General features: G+C 41.1%; 1 protein-coding gene across 1 annotated transcript; it reads left to right on the forward strand.

The window, feature by feature from the left end:
- The first annotated feature begins 1446 nt into the window (after window positions 1-1446).
- LOC136699874 (CD209 antigen-like protein C) lies at window positions 1447-12935 on the forward strand. Its single transcript, XM_066674920.1, has 7 exons — window positions 1447-1575; window positions 4041-4178; window positions 4370-4438; window positions 7480-7551; window positions 9210-9367; window positions 9562-9674; window positions 12353-12935. The coding sequence occupies exons 1-7, from the start codon at window positions 1500-1502 to the stop codon at window positions 12504-12506; spliced, it is 780 nt and encodes a 259-aa protein (XP_066531017.1). The 5' UTR covers window positions 1447-1499; the 3' UTR covers window positions 12507-12935.
- The last annotated feature ends 2824 nt before the right edge of the window (window positions 12936-15759 follow it).

Below are 15759 nucleotides of genomic sequence, written 5' to 3' on the forward strand. Positions count from 1 at the left end.
AAATATATACTGTTGTGTGTACATGTCATTGAATAAATATGTACTACAACGCGCTCAACATTTGTTCAGAATCAGCTTCTTATCACTGGTAAAGATGTGGCTTTCCTCTCAATCAGTCCCGCAGCTTCACAGTGCTTTAAACAGTGAGGACGCTGAGCGTCCACAGAGTTCAATAGCGAAGCAGCGAAGTGCAGCGAAACGAGACGAGTCATTGGATAAATGCTGGGCTTTGTCCCGCCCATCGGACACTCAGCGTCTCTGGGGGTCTATGGGGCAGTGGGCTGGCCTCGGCTGGCCTGGACGCTCAGCTTCTGCATGATGATTGGATGATCTGTCTGAGGCTGAATCCATCTTTGATTGACAGCGAAATGAGCGAATCAGCGATCCTTTGGTGTAAAGATCCATGGGAGAACAGGCGGACACACTTCACATGGGCCAAGGCCGTTTAAGCAGCCTAGCTCTGCTGGCCATTGAGAGGACACTAGTCAAGTCCCTGGAAAAGACGCCTTGTTGGTACGACAGGGTCACAGATCATTTTCTTGAAAAGGAACGGAGGGTAGAATTTACGTATAAATAAACCAACACATTTTATGATGTAGGCCAAAATTAAACTTCCCCTCCTTGAAAGACCAGCATCCGCCACTGTCCTGTACATATAAAGAATTAACAATACAATACCACTTGAACTTGAACTTGAACTTGGAATTCATTGAAGTCATGTATGCTTTAGACTCTGCAAAGGCAAGATATGTTAATTTTAGTTAGAATTAGAATCAGGAAATAAAATGTAATACTATTAAAATGAAGTTTAAATAAGTACTTATGTATTTAAGCAAGCTTTACTCATCTGAAAATGTTTAATTGCATGTGTCATTAATGTAAAATTACACAATTAGGTGATGTCCATCAAGTCTACGAGTAAGTTCAAAAATAAAGCAACATTAGTCAGTCTTTTTCCTTTTATTCAGCTTCTGAACTTCTGAACTTGTGTTTTGAGGCATAGGTGTGAAGTTTGACAAACTGCACTGTGAAGTACTTTCACTTCTCTATTTGAAGAAAAATGAAGGCGGATCATCCACATTAAGATAAATGAGGTCAGGTACTGATGTTTGCTAATTTGTTCCTCGTTCACATCCCAGAAGTGCTGGATGGTGTGCTATCACTCCAGAGAACACAGTTCCACTGCTCCACAGCCCAGTGCCCGGAAAATAATTAAACCATATTTAATAACAATATTTATGGGAGACTCTCTTCTCCAAGCAAAATAGGTCAACTCTTTCTAGTTTTAAGAATAGTACTTCAGTAACAATACTGTGTACTTGTATAAATAAAAGCAGTAAATTAATTGTATAAAAATATAGCAAATGTGTTCTTCATGAGGTCAATCTGAAAGAAGAAATGCCTTGAGTGGCAAACTTCCTGTCAGACACTTTATAAATAAGACCGCCTGTTTCCTGATGTGTGTTTCTTTGAGGTGGTGGTGTGGTGGAGCCGATTAAATGGAGAACATCTATCAAAATACAAATTTTCAGCTCTCTAAAAATCCCAGAAATGAAGAATGTCCTAGTTCAGCAGGTACAGTCTCATTTATTTGCTTATTTGTTGGTTTTGGTTTGAAAAGTCTTTTTAAAGAAAAACAATCTCATCCAGTTATAAGATCACAATTATAAGATGCAGATTAATTATGATCACAGGGGGTTTGAACAATCGGGCCTAAAAATGCCCCATGATGGAATATCAATTACTTGTTTATTATAATATTTTTACTGCTGTTCAAATTGTTATGAAAGCACCCTTTAGTCATTTCCAGCCAAAAAGACACTGAGGAAATTTGGAGTTGGAATAACAAAAGAAATTAATAAACAGAGATACTAAAACTGGAGCTCAAAGTTATTGTAATATTCAGGGACATTGACTAATAACTGCATGATTTGTTGTCACATGAAAAATAACCCGATTAGCAAAACAACACTTAATTGTTTCATTTTTGATAGAGAGTATATAATGAAATTCCACTCTCTCTTCAGATCAGAATATAGCCGTATGTTCCCCTGTCAATCCTTCAGCTGTGAGAACAGTTATAATTCAGCACTGTGGGTCTGAAAGGATCTGGAGCTGGACAGAAAGTGAAAATGGACAAAGAACATTTACAAATTAGAGAAGTTCATTTCCTAAAGGAAAAAACAATGCTTGCAAAATAAAAAATAAAACGTGAAATAAAATATAAAAAATAAAAAGATTAGACATTCAGTAAAAATAGCTAAAATTATAAAACTTATATATCACTTATATATACTTATATATATTGATAGCTAGAGTTGTAGAGGGATAGATAGATCTGTAAATAGAGTTGTATACAGAGTTATATATAGGTTAGTCTGCAGCACAGGGGCACCGCAAAAAATAGTCTTGGCACTCTTCATAATGTACACTGCAAACTTTATGTATAAATCACAAAACTGCCACCTACATATATTCCCTGACGACTCTGTGATCATTGGCCTCATCACAAAGGAGGATGACATCGAGTACAGAAAGCTGATTCAGGACTTTGTGGACTGGTGTCTGCAGAATCACCTCCAGATCAATGTGGGGAAGACAAAGGAACTGATGGTGGATTTCCGCAGGCGTACCCACTCCCCTTCACCAGTGAACATCCAGGGAACAGATGGTGACCTCTTATGGGTGTTCACCTGAACAATAAACCGGACTGGACAGATAACAGTACTGCACTTTACAGAAAAGGACAGAGTAGACTCTCAGAGGGACCACTCTTGGGGACCTTTTTTGATGCTGTAGTAGTTTCTGTTCTGATACTATGCAAAACTGCTTTGTGACAACGTTAGTTGTAAAAGCACTATTAAAATACATTTTGATTGATTTTGATTGACTGAGTAGTGGCATCAGCCATTTTTTATGGAGTGGTCTGCTGGGGCACTCACAACAGTATCTCCACCACAGACAGGAGAAGACTGGACAAACTTATTCTGAGGACCCACTCTGTCCTGTAAATCCTCTTAGACCCAGTGCAGGTGGTGTGAGAAATGAGGATGTTGACCAAGTTAACATCCATGCTGGAGAATGACTCTCACCACATGCATGAGGCTCTGAAAGCAATGGGTAGTTCCTTCAGTAACTGGCTGCTTCACCCAAGTGTGTGAAGGAAAGTTATCGCGGATCCTTCCTTCCTGCTGCTGTTAGACTTTACAACCAACACTGCTCCCAGTAAACCACTCACATCTATCTACACCGACACTTTACTTACACTAAGAATACGGAATGTAAATGGATTTGGATGATTTATAATATGAAATATTTAATACAATACTGTGATATTTTATACAATAGTAACATGTAATATTTCAATCAACCAATGCTCATGTACAATTGTTATATTATTTTAGTTGAAAATAGTTCATTCATTCATTCATTATCTGTAACCCTTATCCAGTTCAGGGTCACAGTGGGTCCAGAACCTACCTGGAATCATTGGGCACAAGGCGGGAATACACCCTGGAGGGGGCGCTATAACCAAAATTAACACCAATCAGCTAAATTGGCAACAATGTCTCATTCTCTGAAGAAAGTATAGTTAGTACTTTAGCTAGCAGTAGAACTCTTTAGCTAGCAGTAGAACGTTTATTATAAAATATATTCACACATATATATAAATCCCAAAAATGTAATAATAAATCAATTGGTCTGTGATGCAAGATACTTTAAGAAACAACGTATCAACCAAAATTACAACATTATGGGGGAAAAATCAGGGAAAAATGGTTAAACTTACTTTCAGAATCGTAGCGTTGCACAAGAATATGAAGTTTCTTTTAAAAAACAGATCACAAATGGTGGGGGGGTCCTCTTTTTATTCCCATATATGCATAATGGGAATAAATATGCATTTTTTGACTTGAATTATGAATTAATATTTTTTATGTGTTTTGTATTACAAAAGTTGTTTAGTGCAGTGCTGTGTGTAGAACAAACTTCCTATGTAGTTTTTTGTGAATTTGAATTGACCATTTGATTTGTCTCAGATGCTGGGAAACACAATGTCCAGTCGATGAGAGACAGGAGACCAACGTGCACTACCGAAATGCTGAAGTGTTCCCTGGCAGCTCTATCTTTACTTCTGTTCTGTGCTTTGGGGGGGCTCTGTGTCTTGGGGGTCCTGTGTGAGTATCCCCTTGTGTAAATTTGTAAACACACTGAAGCTATTTAGTATTTTACAACAAATATAATTAGTAGTATTCAAAATTATTAATTTTCATGTGTGAATGGGGCAAATAATTGTATACAACATTCTTAATCCCATGTTTATTCCTCATTGTGAATATTCCTCTGGTGTTTTCTCTTTATTGAACAGATGAAACACTGAGTGAGGATTATTCAAGAGCTCTAGAGAGACTCTCAGTGCAGCAGAACAACACCAACGGTACGGCTGAAAGATTTTCGCTCTTGTGTGGTTTTGACGTCTTTTTATAGCTCTGGGTGTGGGGGTAAAATATGTAAATTTGTACACATTAGAAATTGTCACATGTTTTACAGTAAATATAATATTCAGTGTACAACAAAATGAGTACTTTTCACTGTAACTATACAGAGATTTAAATGCATATTTAACAGAGAAGGAAGCCACACCGCTGTGTTTTGTTGTTTTTTCACCCTTGGTACCACCAAAACCCTGCCATGTGAAAACTTTGGCCCTCTCCACATTTGTTTTAACCTCCCAATGAGACCAACCCCAAACATTTTTTAAACAAGATGGTAGATTCCAGTACTGAACATTCAGCACCACATAATTCATTTTCCTCTGCAACCCATGGATACTGCATTTATTTTATATCCATGGGTTGCAGGTGATGTCACGGTACAGAGTAGCCACCATATTGGGGACCTACGTATTACTTAAATAAAACTCAAATAAAAACTGTGATATTTAAATGGTTTTATTGTTTCTGTCAACACTTGTAGTCATTAATTTGATGAAAAAATATATGAATCCCTGAGCCGTTTATCCACAGATGGTTTGTCAACACATCCGTGTTCATCTGTCAATCAATAGAAGAGTCTGGGCCATGGCCAATGCTCCTTACATAGTGCACATCACAGATAATAAAACTAATACAGACAGTAATTAGACACACATTTGACATGAAAACTTGAACCTTATAACTCAATAAATATTTTCAACATACAACCCACTGCATGAGTGCAGAAATTGTTATTTTATTGTTGCCCGTTTGGCTTTTGCTGGAAATGTTCATCAGCTATCGGCCCAAGGAGCATTTAAAGCCTTTCAAAACACCTCGAAGTAAAGTTACGAGCTGCCGTTGGGAATCCGATAAAAATAAATGTGAAAGCTGCTGTAACTTAAGAAAATTTACAAGCAGCTTTTTGTGCTGGATTTGAATGAGCTCTGCATTTTGTGATGATTGACATGGCTCTGGCCAATCAGTGCTCTGCAGGGTTTACACCTCACCATTTAGTACCCTTTCGGCTCGGTTGAAACCGGAAGTGAGCTGGGACTGAAAACCTACACAGATCCAGGACCAGATTTGGTCAGTGGAAAAGCAAAAGAGCCGAGGCGAGTCGAGTCAAGTTGTCTAGGCTCCATGCAGTGGGATAGGGCCATTAATATTCTCCATATTGAAAATGTCAGTCTGGTGTTGATTCTCACTCTTTCTGTTCTTTATTTCAGTGGAGGAACATGTGAATTGTTGAGTTGTCCTGAATGTTTGGTAGTGGACTCCACCATCTTGCTCAGAGAAAGCTTTCTGGACAGTGTTTATCTCACTGGGGAGGGGAAAACTAATTAGGGGAGGGTCCAAGTTTCTTGAGGGTGGAATCTGTTCACCCGTAAGTGAGAACAAGGTCTTGAGAACAGCAAAACAGAGCAAAGTGTGGCTTTAGACGCTGTAACACATTTACACACTGAAATGAGTCTTTTGATGCTATATAAATGTGTAAAGTCTAGGATACTGTGACAAACTTTTACATTAAAAAGATATTATTGAATTATAGAAATAAGAAGTAAACTAAATGAATTATAAAGAATTATAAGTAAATTAAAGATAAATATTTATATCAAAACATGGAATTAGAACCATTACAAATTGTACAATTTTCAGATTATAAATCAACTACAGGGACCTGGAGGTTGTAGGTTCGAGTCCCGCTCCGGGTGACTGTCTGTGAGGAGTGTGGTGTGTTCTCCCTGTGTCTGTGTGGGTTTCCTCCGGGTGACTGTCTGTGAGGGGTGTGGTGTGATCTCTCTGTGTCTGCGTGGGTTTCCTCCAGGTGACTGTCTGTGAGGGGTGTGGTGTTTTCTCCCTGTGTCTGCGTGGGTTTCCTCCAGGTGACTGTCTGTGAGGAGTGTGGTGTTTTCTCCCTGTGTCTGCGTGGGTTTCCTCCGGGTGACTGTCTGTGAGGAGTGTGGTGTGTTCTCCCTGTGTCTGCGTGGGTTTCCTCGGGTGACTGTCTGTGAGGAGTGTGGTGTGATCTCTCTGTGTCCACGTGGGTTTCCTCTGGGTGACTGTCTGTGAGGGGTGTGGTGTTTTCTCCCTGTGTCTGCGTGGGTTTCCTCCGGGTGACTGTCTGTGAGGAGTGTGGTGTGTTCTCCCTGTGTCTGCGTGGGTTTCCTCCGGGTGACTGTCTGTGAGGAGTGTGGTGTGATCTCTCTGTGTCCACGTGGGTTTCCTCTGGGTGACTGTCTGTGAGGAGTGTGGTGTGTTCTCCCTGTGTCTGTGTGGGTTTCCTCCGGGTGACTGTCTGTGAGGAGTGTGGTGTGTTCTCCCTGTGTCTGTGTGGGTTTCCTCCGGGTGACTGTCTGTGAGGAGTGTGGTGTGTTCTCCCTGTGTCTGCGTGGGTTTCCTCCGGGCAACTGTCTGTGAGGGGTGTGGTGTTTTCTCCCTGTGTCTCCGTGGGTTTCCTCCGGGTGACTGTCTGTGAGGAGTGTGGTGTTTTCTCCCTGTGTCTGCGTGGGTTTCCTCCGGGTGACTGTCTGTGAAGAGTGTGGTGTGTTCTCCCTGTGTCTGAGTGCGTTTCCTCCGGGTGCTCCGGTTTCCTTCCACAGTCCAAAAACACATGTTGGTAGGTGGATTGGCGACTCAAAAGTGTCCGTAGGTGTGAGTGTGTGTGTTGCCCTGTCAAGGACTGGCGCCCCCTCCAGGGTGTATTCCTGCCTTGCGCCTAATGATTACAGGTAGGCTCTGGACCGACCTCGACCCTGAACTGGATAAGGGTTGCAGACAATTAATGAATGAAATCAACAGCTTAGGAAACAAGTTATTATTTCAAAACAACACGTCAAAATGAAAAAAATAGGTCCAGAAACAGTAAATACCCATTGCAGCTGTATCTCTAGGAAAAAGAAACACTGAAGGTTTACCTGTATCCTGTGTTTTTATTTTTGTTGAATCACAGGCTTGTTAGAGAATGAAAGCTGACCAAAAATGCGACTTCTTTTTTCATTAGAAACAGAAAGGAAGTATGAAGAGCTAAAGGCTGATCACAGCAGGGTGGAGGGACTTCTTTCTCAGTGCAATGGTAAGATGCACAAACACACTTCCACTTTGAATAATTCAAACAAATTTAGTTGAAATTGTGTATTGTGGCAGCACTGTGCTCCCTGGTCTGTGGGACAATTTGGGGGTTAAAAGAGACAATCATGTGTCTGTTGTTTATATTCGTTTATGTGTGCTGTGTTGTGTGTGTGTGTGTGTGTGTGTGTGTGTGTGTGTTTATGCATTCTATTGATGTTAGTGAACCATTGGGTGTTTGGGGAAGCAGTGGTCTACTGGGTGTTTCCTCTTGACTTTGTAAAGCTTCTCTGGAGCTTGTATTTTCTTAAAAAGCAGAGTTTAAAACATGGCATGTGTCTCACCTCCTATGGCACAGTATTTCAAGAGCAATCTGTAATACAGACAGCAAGCATTTAAAATGGGTACTACAGTCTGAATTTAAAAAAATGGAGAGAAAAACAATGTACCATAAACAATCAATTCACACAGAAAAGCGTGCATCATTTCACTAAAACCTGTGCTAGTGAAAGGCAAAAAAAAAAAAAAAAGGCAAAGGTAAACAGCTTCCAGTGTTTACCAGCTTCATAATTGACTTTCCATTTCCACCTTAAATGTTTCACTAGAAGAGGCTGAGGTTATCTTCCTTATCAGTGTTTCCCTTCCTTATCAAATATCATTTTAGGAGGCAGATGTGTAAAAGGCTGGGGCTGGAGCTTGCTATACCACGCAGCCACTAGAGGGAGACATATTAAGACTATTCCTTAATTTGAGGCAATCAGCTTCACCTGGGCCACTCCTATTTGAGGGAAACGAACCCTCACAACAATACCCAGTCTTGGGTTTCTCTTTCAGAGTGCTACTGAGGCCTGGCTGGTAATCTGGTAAAGCCCCTTGAGGTTTCTCTTGGGTCTCCCTTCTCTCTGCCTTTAGGTTCTCCCCCAGACTTTTCCTTCTGAGTTTGCCTCTAAGTGTTTCTCTCACTTCCCTTTTTACTTTTTCTTTTCTTGAAATTAAAAAAATAAATAAATACATAGAATAAAGGGCAGCACAGTGGTGCAGCAGGTAGTCTCTCTGTCACACAGCTCCGGGTGACTGTCAGTGAGGAGTGTGGTGTGTTCTCCCTGTGTCTGCTTTGGTTTCCTCCGGGTGACTGTCTGTGAGGAGTGTGGTGTGTTCTCTCTGTGTCTGCGTGGGTTTCCTCCGGGTGACTGTCTGTGAGGAGTGTGGTGTGTTCTCCCTGTGTCTGTGTGGCTCCGGTTTCCTCCCACAGTCCAAAAACACACGTTGGTAGGTGGACTGGCGACTCAAAAGTGTCCGTAGGTGTGAGTGTGTGTCACCCTGCGAAGGACAGGTGCCCCCTCCAGGGTGTGTCCTGCGTTGCGCCCAGTGATTCAGGGTAGCCTCTGGACCCACCGTGTCTGGATAAACGGTTACAGACAATGAATGAACAATAAATAAATAAATTCCTTTTTATTTTTCTCTTCCTGTTCTGTTTTGCCAGTGACTATCTTTTTGACTCCTTTTCCCACCATTTTGTTTGGGAAGCTCTTTTTAGCCTTTTTTGTTTAGCTCAATTATTTTGATTAACTGCAGTACATTGCTTTAAAAAACATAATCTGACACCTTTTATATTTAAATTATTTCTTTGATGGTTAATATTTGTTGTTAAAATCATTTCACCAGAAAAGTGTCAGGAATGTCCACTACTTGAAGAAAAATGGATGTCATTTGGGGTAAAGTCTTACTACTTCTCCACTAAGCTACTGGACTGGGAGATGAGTCGGGATGATTGCACTAAGAAAGGAGGACATCTGGTTATAATCACCAGCAATGAGGAGCAGGTGAGTCTGTGTCCTGACTTTTTTTTTTTTTTTTTTAATATTTTAATACAAGTATCTTGCACATGTTAGTAGAAGCCTGTTTATAGAACATTAAAATATAAATCACTGCACCCAGAGCAGGTCAGAGGACTCCAGCACAGTGGAGTGTAGTAAAAACCTGAAATGATGCCTCTCTGTGCTTCTTTACACCTTAGGATTTTCTGTCTTCAAAGTCTGGAGACTTACGCTGGATTGGGCTGAATGATTTGGAGACGGAGGGACAGTGGATGTGGGTGAACAACCAGTCCCTCGCTGAGACCGGAGTATCGTAAGAACTGTGTTGTCACACACCTCTCATATCGTTTCCATAAAGCATACGGATTAGTATTTCACATCCCAGTAAATGAATATCTGCAGACTGGGGTGCTGTGTGTTTACCTGTTTTACAGTGATGACAAATGTCTCAATAAAAATTAAACCCTTAGCACAATTACCAGAGATATCAGTGCTATTTGTCCAAATTTTGTAGACAATCCTCATTCCGAGTGGTTTCAGCAGTGTAAGCTATTGGAAAATGATGCTGCTAGATTATTCCAGGTGGTTGCTGGGGTATTGCTAAGTGGCTGTTATATTGCAGATTGCTCCTTTAAATATTTGAATGTAAATAGTTTTGTACTTTTACTCAAGTGGTGATCCAAAATGAGGACCTCTATATTTTACCTTAAGTATTTGTATATTACCTCAGGTACATGGTTTGTGTACTTCGTCCACCACTCGTTATAAACACACAATTCCAGTGTCTGTGATGGCACCGTTATTCCTGGATGATATACTGGGTTTGGAGCAACGTGCTGTCCCAAATTGTTGCTGGTATCAAATTCTAAATGGACAAATGACAAACTTTCTCAATTTGATTTAAAATAGTCTTTGTACTGTATTAAATGAAATATGGGGTTTAGATAATTGCCACATTTACATTTTGCATGGTGCCCCATTGTTATTCAAAATGGGGTTGTGGGATTGATAGTGAAAGTATGGAGAGAGATTAGTTTCACTGTTCACAAATGAATACATTCCAGTCTGTGTCTCACAGTCTGCAATTTGTACAAGCACTCGTTCGCCTGCTGGCCACTCTTCTGGATGATGCTGCGGTTGTGTATCGAATGAAATGCAAAAGAAAGTCTCAAAATCCATAAACCCAAGAGAGGAAATGAACAAATACACGCCACGAAAAAGACGAGAGTGACTTGATCCACAAACGTAGATTCATCGCTTTAAATACGTCTTAAACTAGATACTTTGACTTTACAAATATATGCAAAGTAAACAAATGCATGAAATTATGACATATCTATGAAACGTGTTTATGAATGTAACTGTATTTGTACAAACTGCAGACCATGAGACACAGTGTGATGTATTTATTTGTGAACAGTGAAACATATTTGTGACTTGTGTTTAATTTGTGGACTAACATTTACCCATTTGTAAAGTATTTAAAGACTAATCTCTCTCCATAGACAAGGCCCTTTTCAAGCTGGTTCCAGCTCTTAGTGACTCTTAGAGAAGAGTCGCTTCAAAGGAAGTCCAAAATACTTGGTGGTTACATGAGTCATGCAGGCCTCAAATCGTTCGAGGAAGCTCTAGGTGCCTAATTAGAATGCATAGTCAGTCATTTTTGGTTAAAAGTCTTCAAAGTACGTGGTTACATAATATGCTTAAAAAATAAAACTAACAAGCAAAAAAAAAGCAGCCACAACATTCCTGCATCTACCTTAAGTCCTAACCAAACCATTGGGGTTGCTGTGTTCATGATCCTGTCAGCAACCAGCTACACCCACACTTACTCACTGGGCCCAGCCGTTGTGTACCCAACTCAGTCACTGCATCGCTACCATGTCACAGGGGTCATAAGGTAGGCACCTCCTACCTATGCCCATAACTGTAAATCCTCACTGGTGACTAAGGATATACCTAGCCCCACTGGCACCGTTAATGCATGCTCGGTGCCACCAGTTCCATGTGAACTTAACCTAATATATCACTTACAGCCTCAATAACACAACGCAGCACCGACTCACCTCTTGTCGTCCTCATACCTATAACACATTTACAGTATGTTTCCCCAGCTACTCTGTACTCTTCTTATCCACAACCACTGACTAGAGTTTTCAGCCCCTGTTCCCGAACTGCACAAGCAGGGATGAAGACTTGGCCTATTGACTTGTTCCCATTAGTTTTATATGTGCCTGCCATGCGCATTCCCTCACCTCAGCTGCTAAATCCGCATACTTCAGTTCAAGACAGTTTGTTTATTATATTTTACCATGCACTTATTTACCATATTTAATATGTCTCAAAAAAACACTCAGATGTACAGCAAGTAATAGGTTTGTCTTTTCCTCTGTGTGGCCCTTATCTCTATGGTTTGTGGTGATGCTACAATCACTGACATAGAAAAAAATGATTACTGGTTCAAGTCAGTAGAAACATTCTTACATTACTAAAGATTAGGCTTTAGTCGATACTCAAGGTACAGGGTGAGGGTGCTCTTACTTTACTGTTTAAACCTCTACATATATCATAAACAATTCAGTTCCTTACTTAGTTTGTATGGCAGAAGGTAGTGTCTCTGTCCATAGGTGTGGGAGAGTGTGTCGCCAATGATTCTGGGTAGGCTCCGGACCCACTGCAACCCTGAACTGGAAACGTGGTTACAGATAATGAATGAATGAATGAATGTATTGCAGAATTAATCCTCATTTCACCTTCTCTCACAATCTTTGTCGGTGGTAGAGTGAATGTAGAACAATGAGCAGTTATAATTCAATTATAAGCCCCTCATCAGTCATCTACCTATTGGCTCACTCATTTACACATACACTTGCCCTCTCTAATCACTCTCACTCTTACTTTCATTCACTCACTCACATTAAACTCACTGCTCCATTCTCTGTTCTGCACTCAGCATTAGTGAGTGATATTGTTGTTTTCTAATTTGTGTAGATTCTGGCATAAGAGACCGAACTCACTCGATGAACCTGACAACTGGAAAGTGGAGGATTCTTCAGGAGAGAACTGTGCTGTTCTGGGCAGTGAATATTCATCATGGAATGATGTGTCCTGCCGTAAAAAGAAAAAATACATCTGTGAGAAGTAAAATAATCTTCCTTAAAAAAAACCACTGAGCTCTTTGGGTCACTGTGCTCCCAGCCAAGCAAGGGCTCAGCACTGGACTGTGGAGCTATTCCCTGAACAGATGGAACCCCATTCAGTACATTGAGGGTGAGCTGTGGTGATATTTGTGATCCACAGTTAATCACCCAACAGATCCATCAATCAACCGATCAATCAGAACCTGACCTCACTAATGCTCTCATGGCTGAATGCTGTTGTCTACGCACTTTTGGACACAATGTTCCTGTAAAAATGATGCAAATGAAGTGTCATGTTTGAAAGTCTACAGCCCTTCAAGATTCAAAGGGGGAGAGGTTCTGAATTTGAGGCACTTGCCAGACCTCTGCCACTAGAGGGCGGCATTTTATTGTTGACCAGTTTTTCAAATGTTTATTAACGTACAGCTGTGACATCTGGACTATGTCTCTAATGAATATTTGTTTGATTAACAAGTGTGTTTCCTTGGGGTCTGGAGTGTGTTTAAATGTGCGGGAAACACTCCACTGTCTTTGTTATATTTAGATATTTAGAAATAACATAAAATGATGCTTAAAAGAAGCAAAAATACCTGCCAATGGAATAAGACACATTCTGTAGATAAAATAAGAAATAAGTTGAATACTCTTATTATATCCTTACAACAATTTCCAAATGAGTAAAACTAGATATTAGATTTAAGTAAATTTTACTTGTTTAGATTTCATTTTTTGCAGTGCACAAATGGAAATAAAGGTCATTCATCATTCTGATGTATTGTGATGTCACAAAGCTGAGCTTAGAACAAAGGATGTTTAAATGTCTCAGTGTTAAACGCACAATAAACAAATAATTATGGCTTTTTTTGTGATGTATAAAAACACACAAGCCCTGTGAAGGACTGGCGCCCCCTCCAGGGTGTATTCCTGCCTTGCGCCCAATGATTCCAGGTAGACTCTGGACCCACCGCGACCCTGACTTGGATAAGCGGTTACAGATAATGAAGATGAAGAAGAAAAACACACAAATCCTGCTAGCAAAGAGACATTGTATAAAGATTAATAACTCCACCACATTACTTTATGATGAATTGGGATGTACTGATACGGGGAATTCTGGGCTGATACTGACATTTCATATTATATATGTACATATCTACTGATGTCATTCATTCCAGGTAGGCTCCGGACTCACTGGGTGCAAGGTGGGATTACACCCTGGAGGTGGCGCCAGTCCTTCACAGACACACACACAAACTACAGACACTTCTGAGACGCCAATTCACCTACCAACTTGTCACCTTGAGCGGGACTTGAACCCACAACCTCCAGGAGGAGCTGCGACTTTAAAATTTTAGCTTTAAATGACAATAAAAATGCAAACAATAAAATGAAAGGTGTTTCCTGAGCAATTCTTAGCCACATTTCATTAGCTAACTGCTCCTTACAGAGACACATCGCAGCTTTAAACTCTCTTCTTTAAATTAACAAGTTAAATAAAAGGTCTACTGCAGACATTTTGGCTGTACTGCTGTGGCACAGTCCGTGTACGACCTAAGAGTATAATGTCACTAACCAATTAAAACTATGTACCTCCCAAAAGAAGGAAAAGACCTTAAAGTGAAGAACAGCTGCTGTGTTCAAATGATGTAATGCACTACAAATTCATTCCTTTCATTGGAGAGCAGTGATAAAATGAATGCATCAGCAATTATTGGTTTGAAATATCAGCAAAAAGTAAAGCATCGGATGCATATTGTCTTTAAAAAAGCAATTGTGTGCTGATTCTGTTATAGTTCTGATATCATCCTGCATCACAGACAGAACTAACAATTTCCTCTGTTCACTAAATGTGTGTGTGATGAATGCCTTGGCTGAGTTTAATACGGAGATATCTTTTCATTGGACGTCGCACTTTTCACAAGTGTGTGTTTACACCCTTTGCCCACATAGTGTTCCAGTACTTGCTCAGAGGGTTGACTGTGTCCGCTAAGAAGGGAAACCCAGTGTCCTCAGTGTTCATGGATTTGTTAATGAATGATAAACACACAGATGTTGTTATAAATAGTGTTCAGCTGAGAGTGTGTTATAAATAAAGCTCATCCATGTGTTTGTGTAAAAGGCTCAGCTTCCTTCAGCTGTTCAGAGCAGCTCCTGACCCACAGCTGTCTTTAAAACACACACACACACACACACACTCATTCACACACACTCTGTAAGCGCTTATCCAGTTCAGGGTCGTGGTGGGTCCGGAGTCTACCTGGAGTCACTGGGTGCAAGGCAGGAATACACCCTGGAGGGGGCGCCAGTCCTCCACAGGGCAACACACACACACATTAACTCACATCTATGGAAACTCTTGAGTCACCAATCCACCTACCAACATGTGTTTTTGGACTGTTGGAGTAAACCAGGAAACCCACACCGACACAGGGAGAACACACCACACTCCTCACAGACAGTCACCCGGAGGAAACCCATGCAGACACAGGGAGAACACACCACACTCCTCACAGACAGTCACCTGGAGGAAACCCACGCAGACACAGGGAGAACACACCACACTCCTCACAGACAGTCACCCGGAGGAAACCCATGCAGACACAGGGAGAACACACCACACTCCTCACAGACAGTCACCTGGAGGAAACCCACGCAGACACAGGGAGAACACACCACACTCCTCACAGACAGTCACTCGGGGGAAACCCACGCAGACACAGGGAGAACACACCACACTCCTCACAGAAGCTTCAAAAGATGACCCTAAACCTGACACCAAGCCCAAACCTAACCCTAACAGTACATTTGTAAAGTTTAGAAACATTAATTTAGCACTGTTTTTGTGGCTCTCCTTCAGGTTACAGACAGTTAATGTGCATTGAATAAAACAGCACCACAGTGGACAGGAGATCAGTGACTGTAAAATAACGAGGGAATGTGTAGATCTTGGCAAACCAACCCATGCAGCCCACAGCAGTGTAATACCTGATCTCATTTCCTCAGTGTAAAGACGCAGAGACCCTGGACAGCCGCCCTTTCCCACCTACAGGTGGCGCTGACTATGTTTATAGCCAAAACGTGAGCGAGAAGCAACACTGTGGCATTTCAAAGGAGCTGATTTCCACCTGCTTGCATCAGTCCGTCTGCTGCGGCTTCATTAAAGCCCCGCACTCCTGGGTCTAATCACAGTGGCGACATGAAAAGCTCCTCAGGCTTCAGTGGAGCACTTGATTCCCTCTGTTTGTTTCCCATGGCTGA

Source organism: Hoplias malabaricus, chromosome 6 (genome assembly GCF_029633855.1).
Source record: "Hoplias malabaricus isolate fHopMal1 chromosome 6, fHopMal1.hap1, whole genome shotgun sequence".
Classification (NCBI taxonomy): domain Eukaryota; kingdom Metazoa; phylum Chordata; class Actinopteri; order Characiformes; family Erythrinidae; genus Hoplias; species Hoplias malabaricus.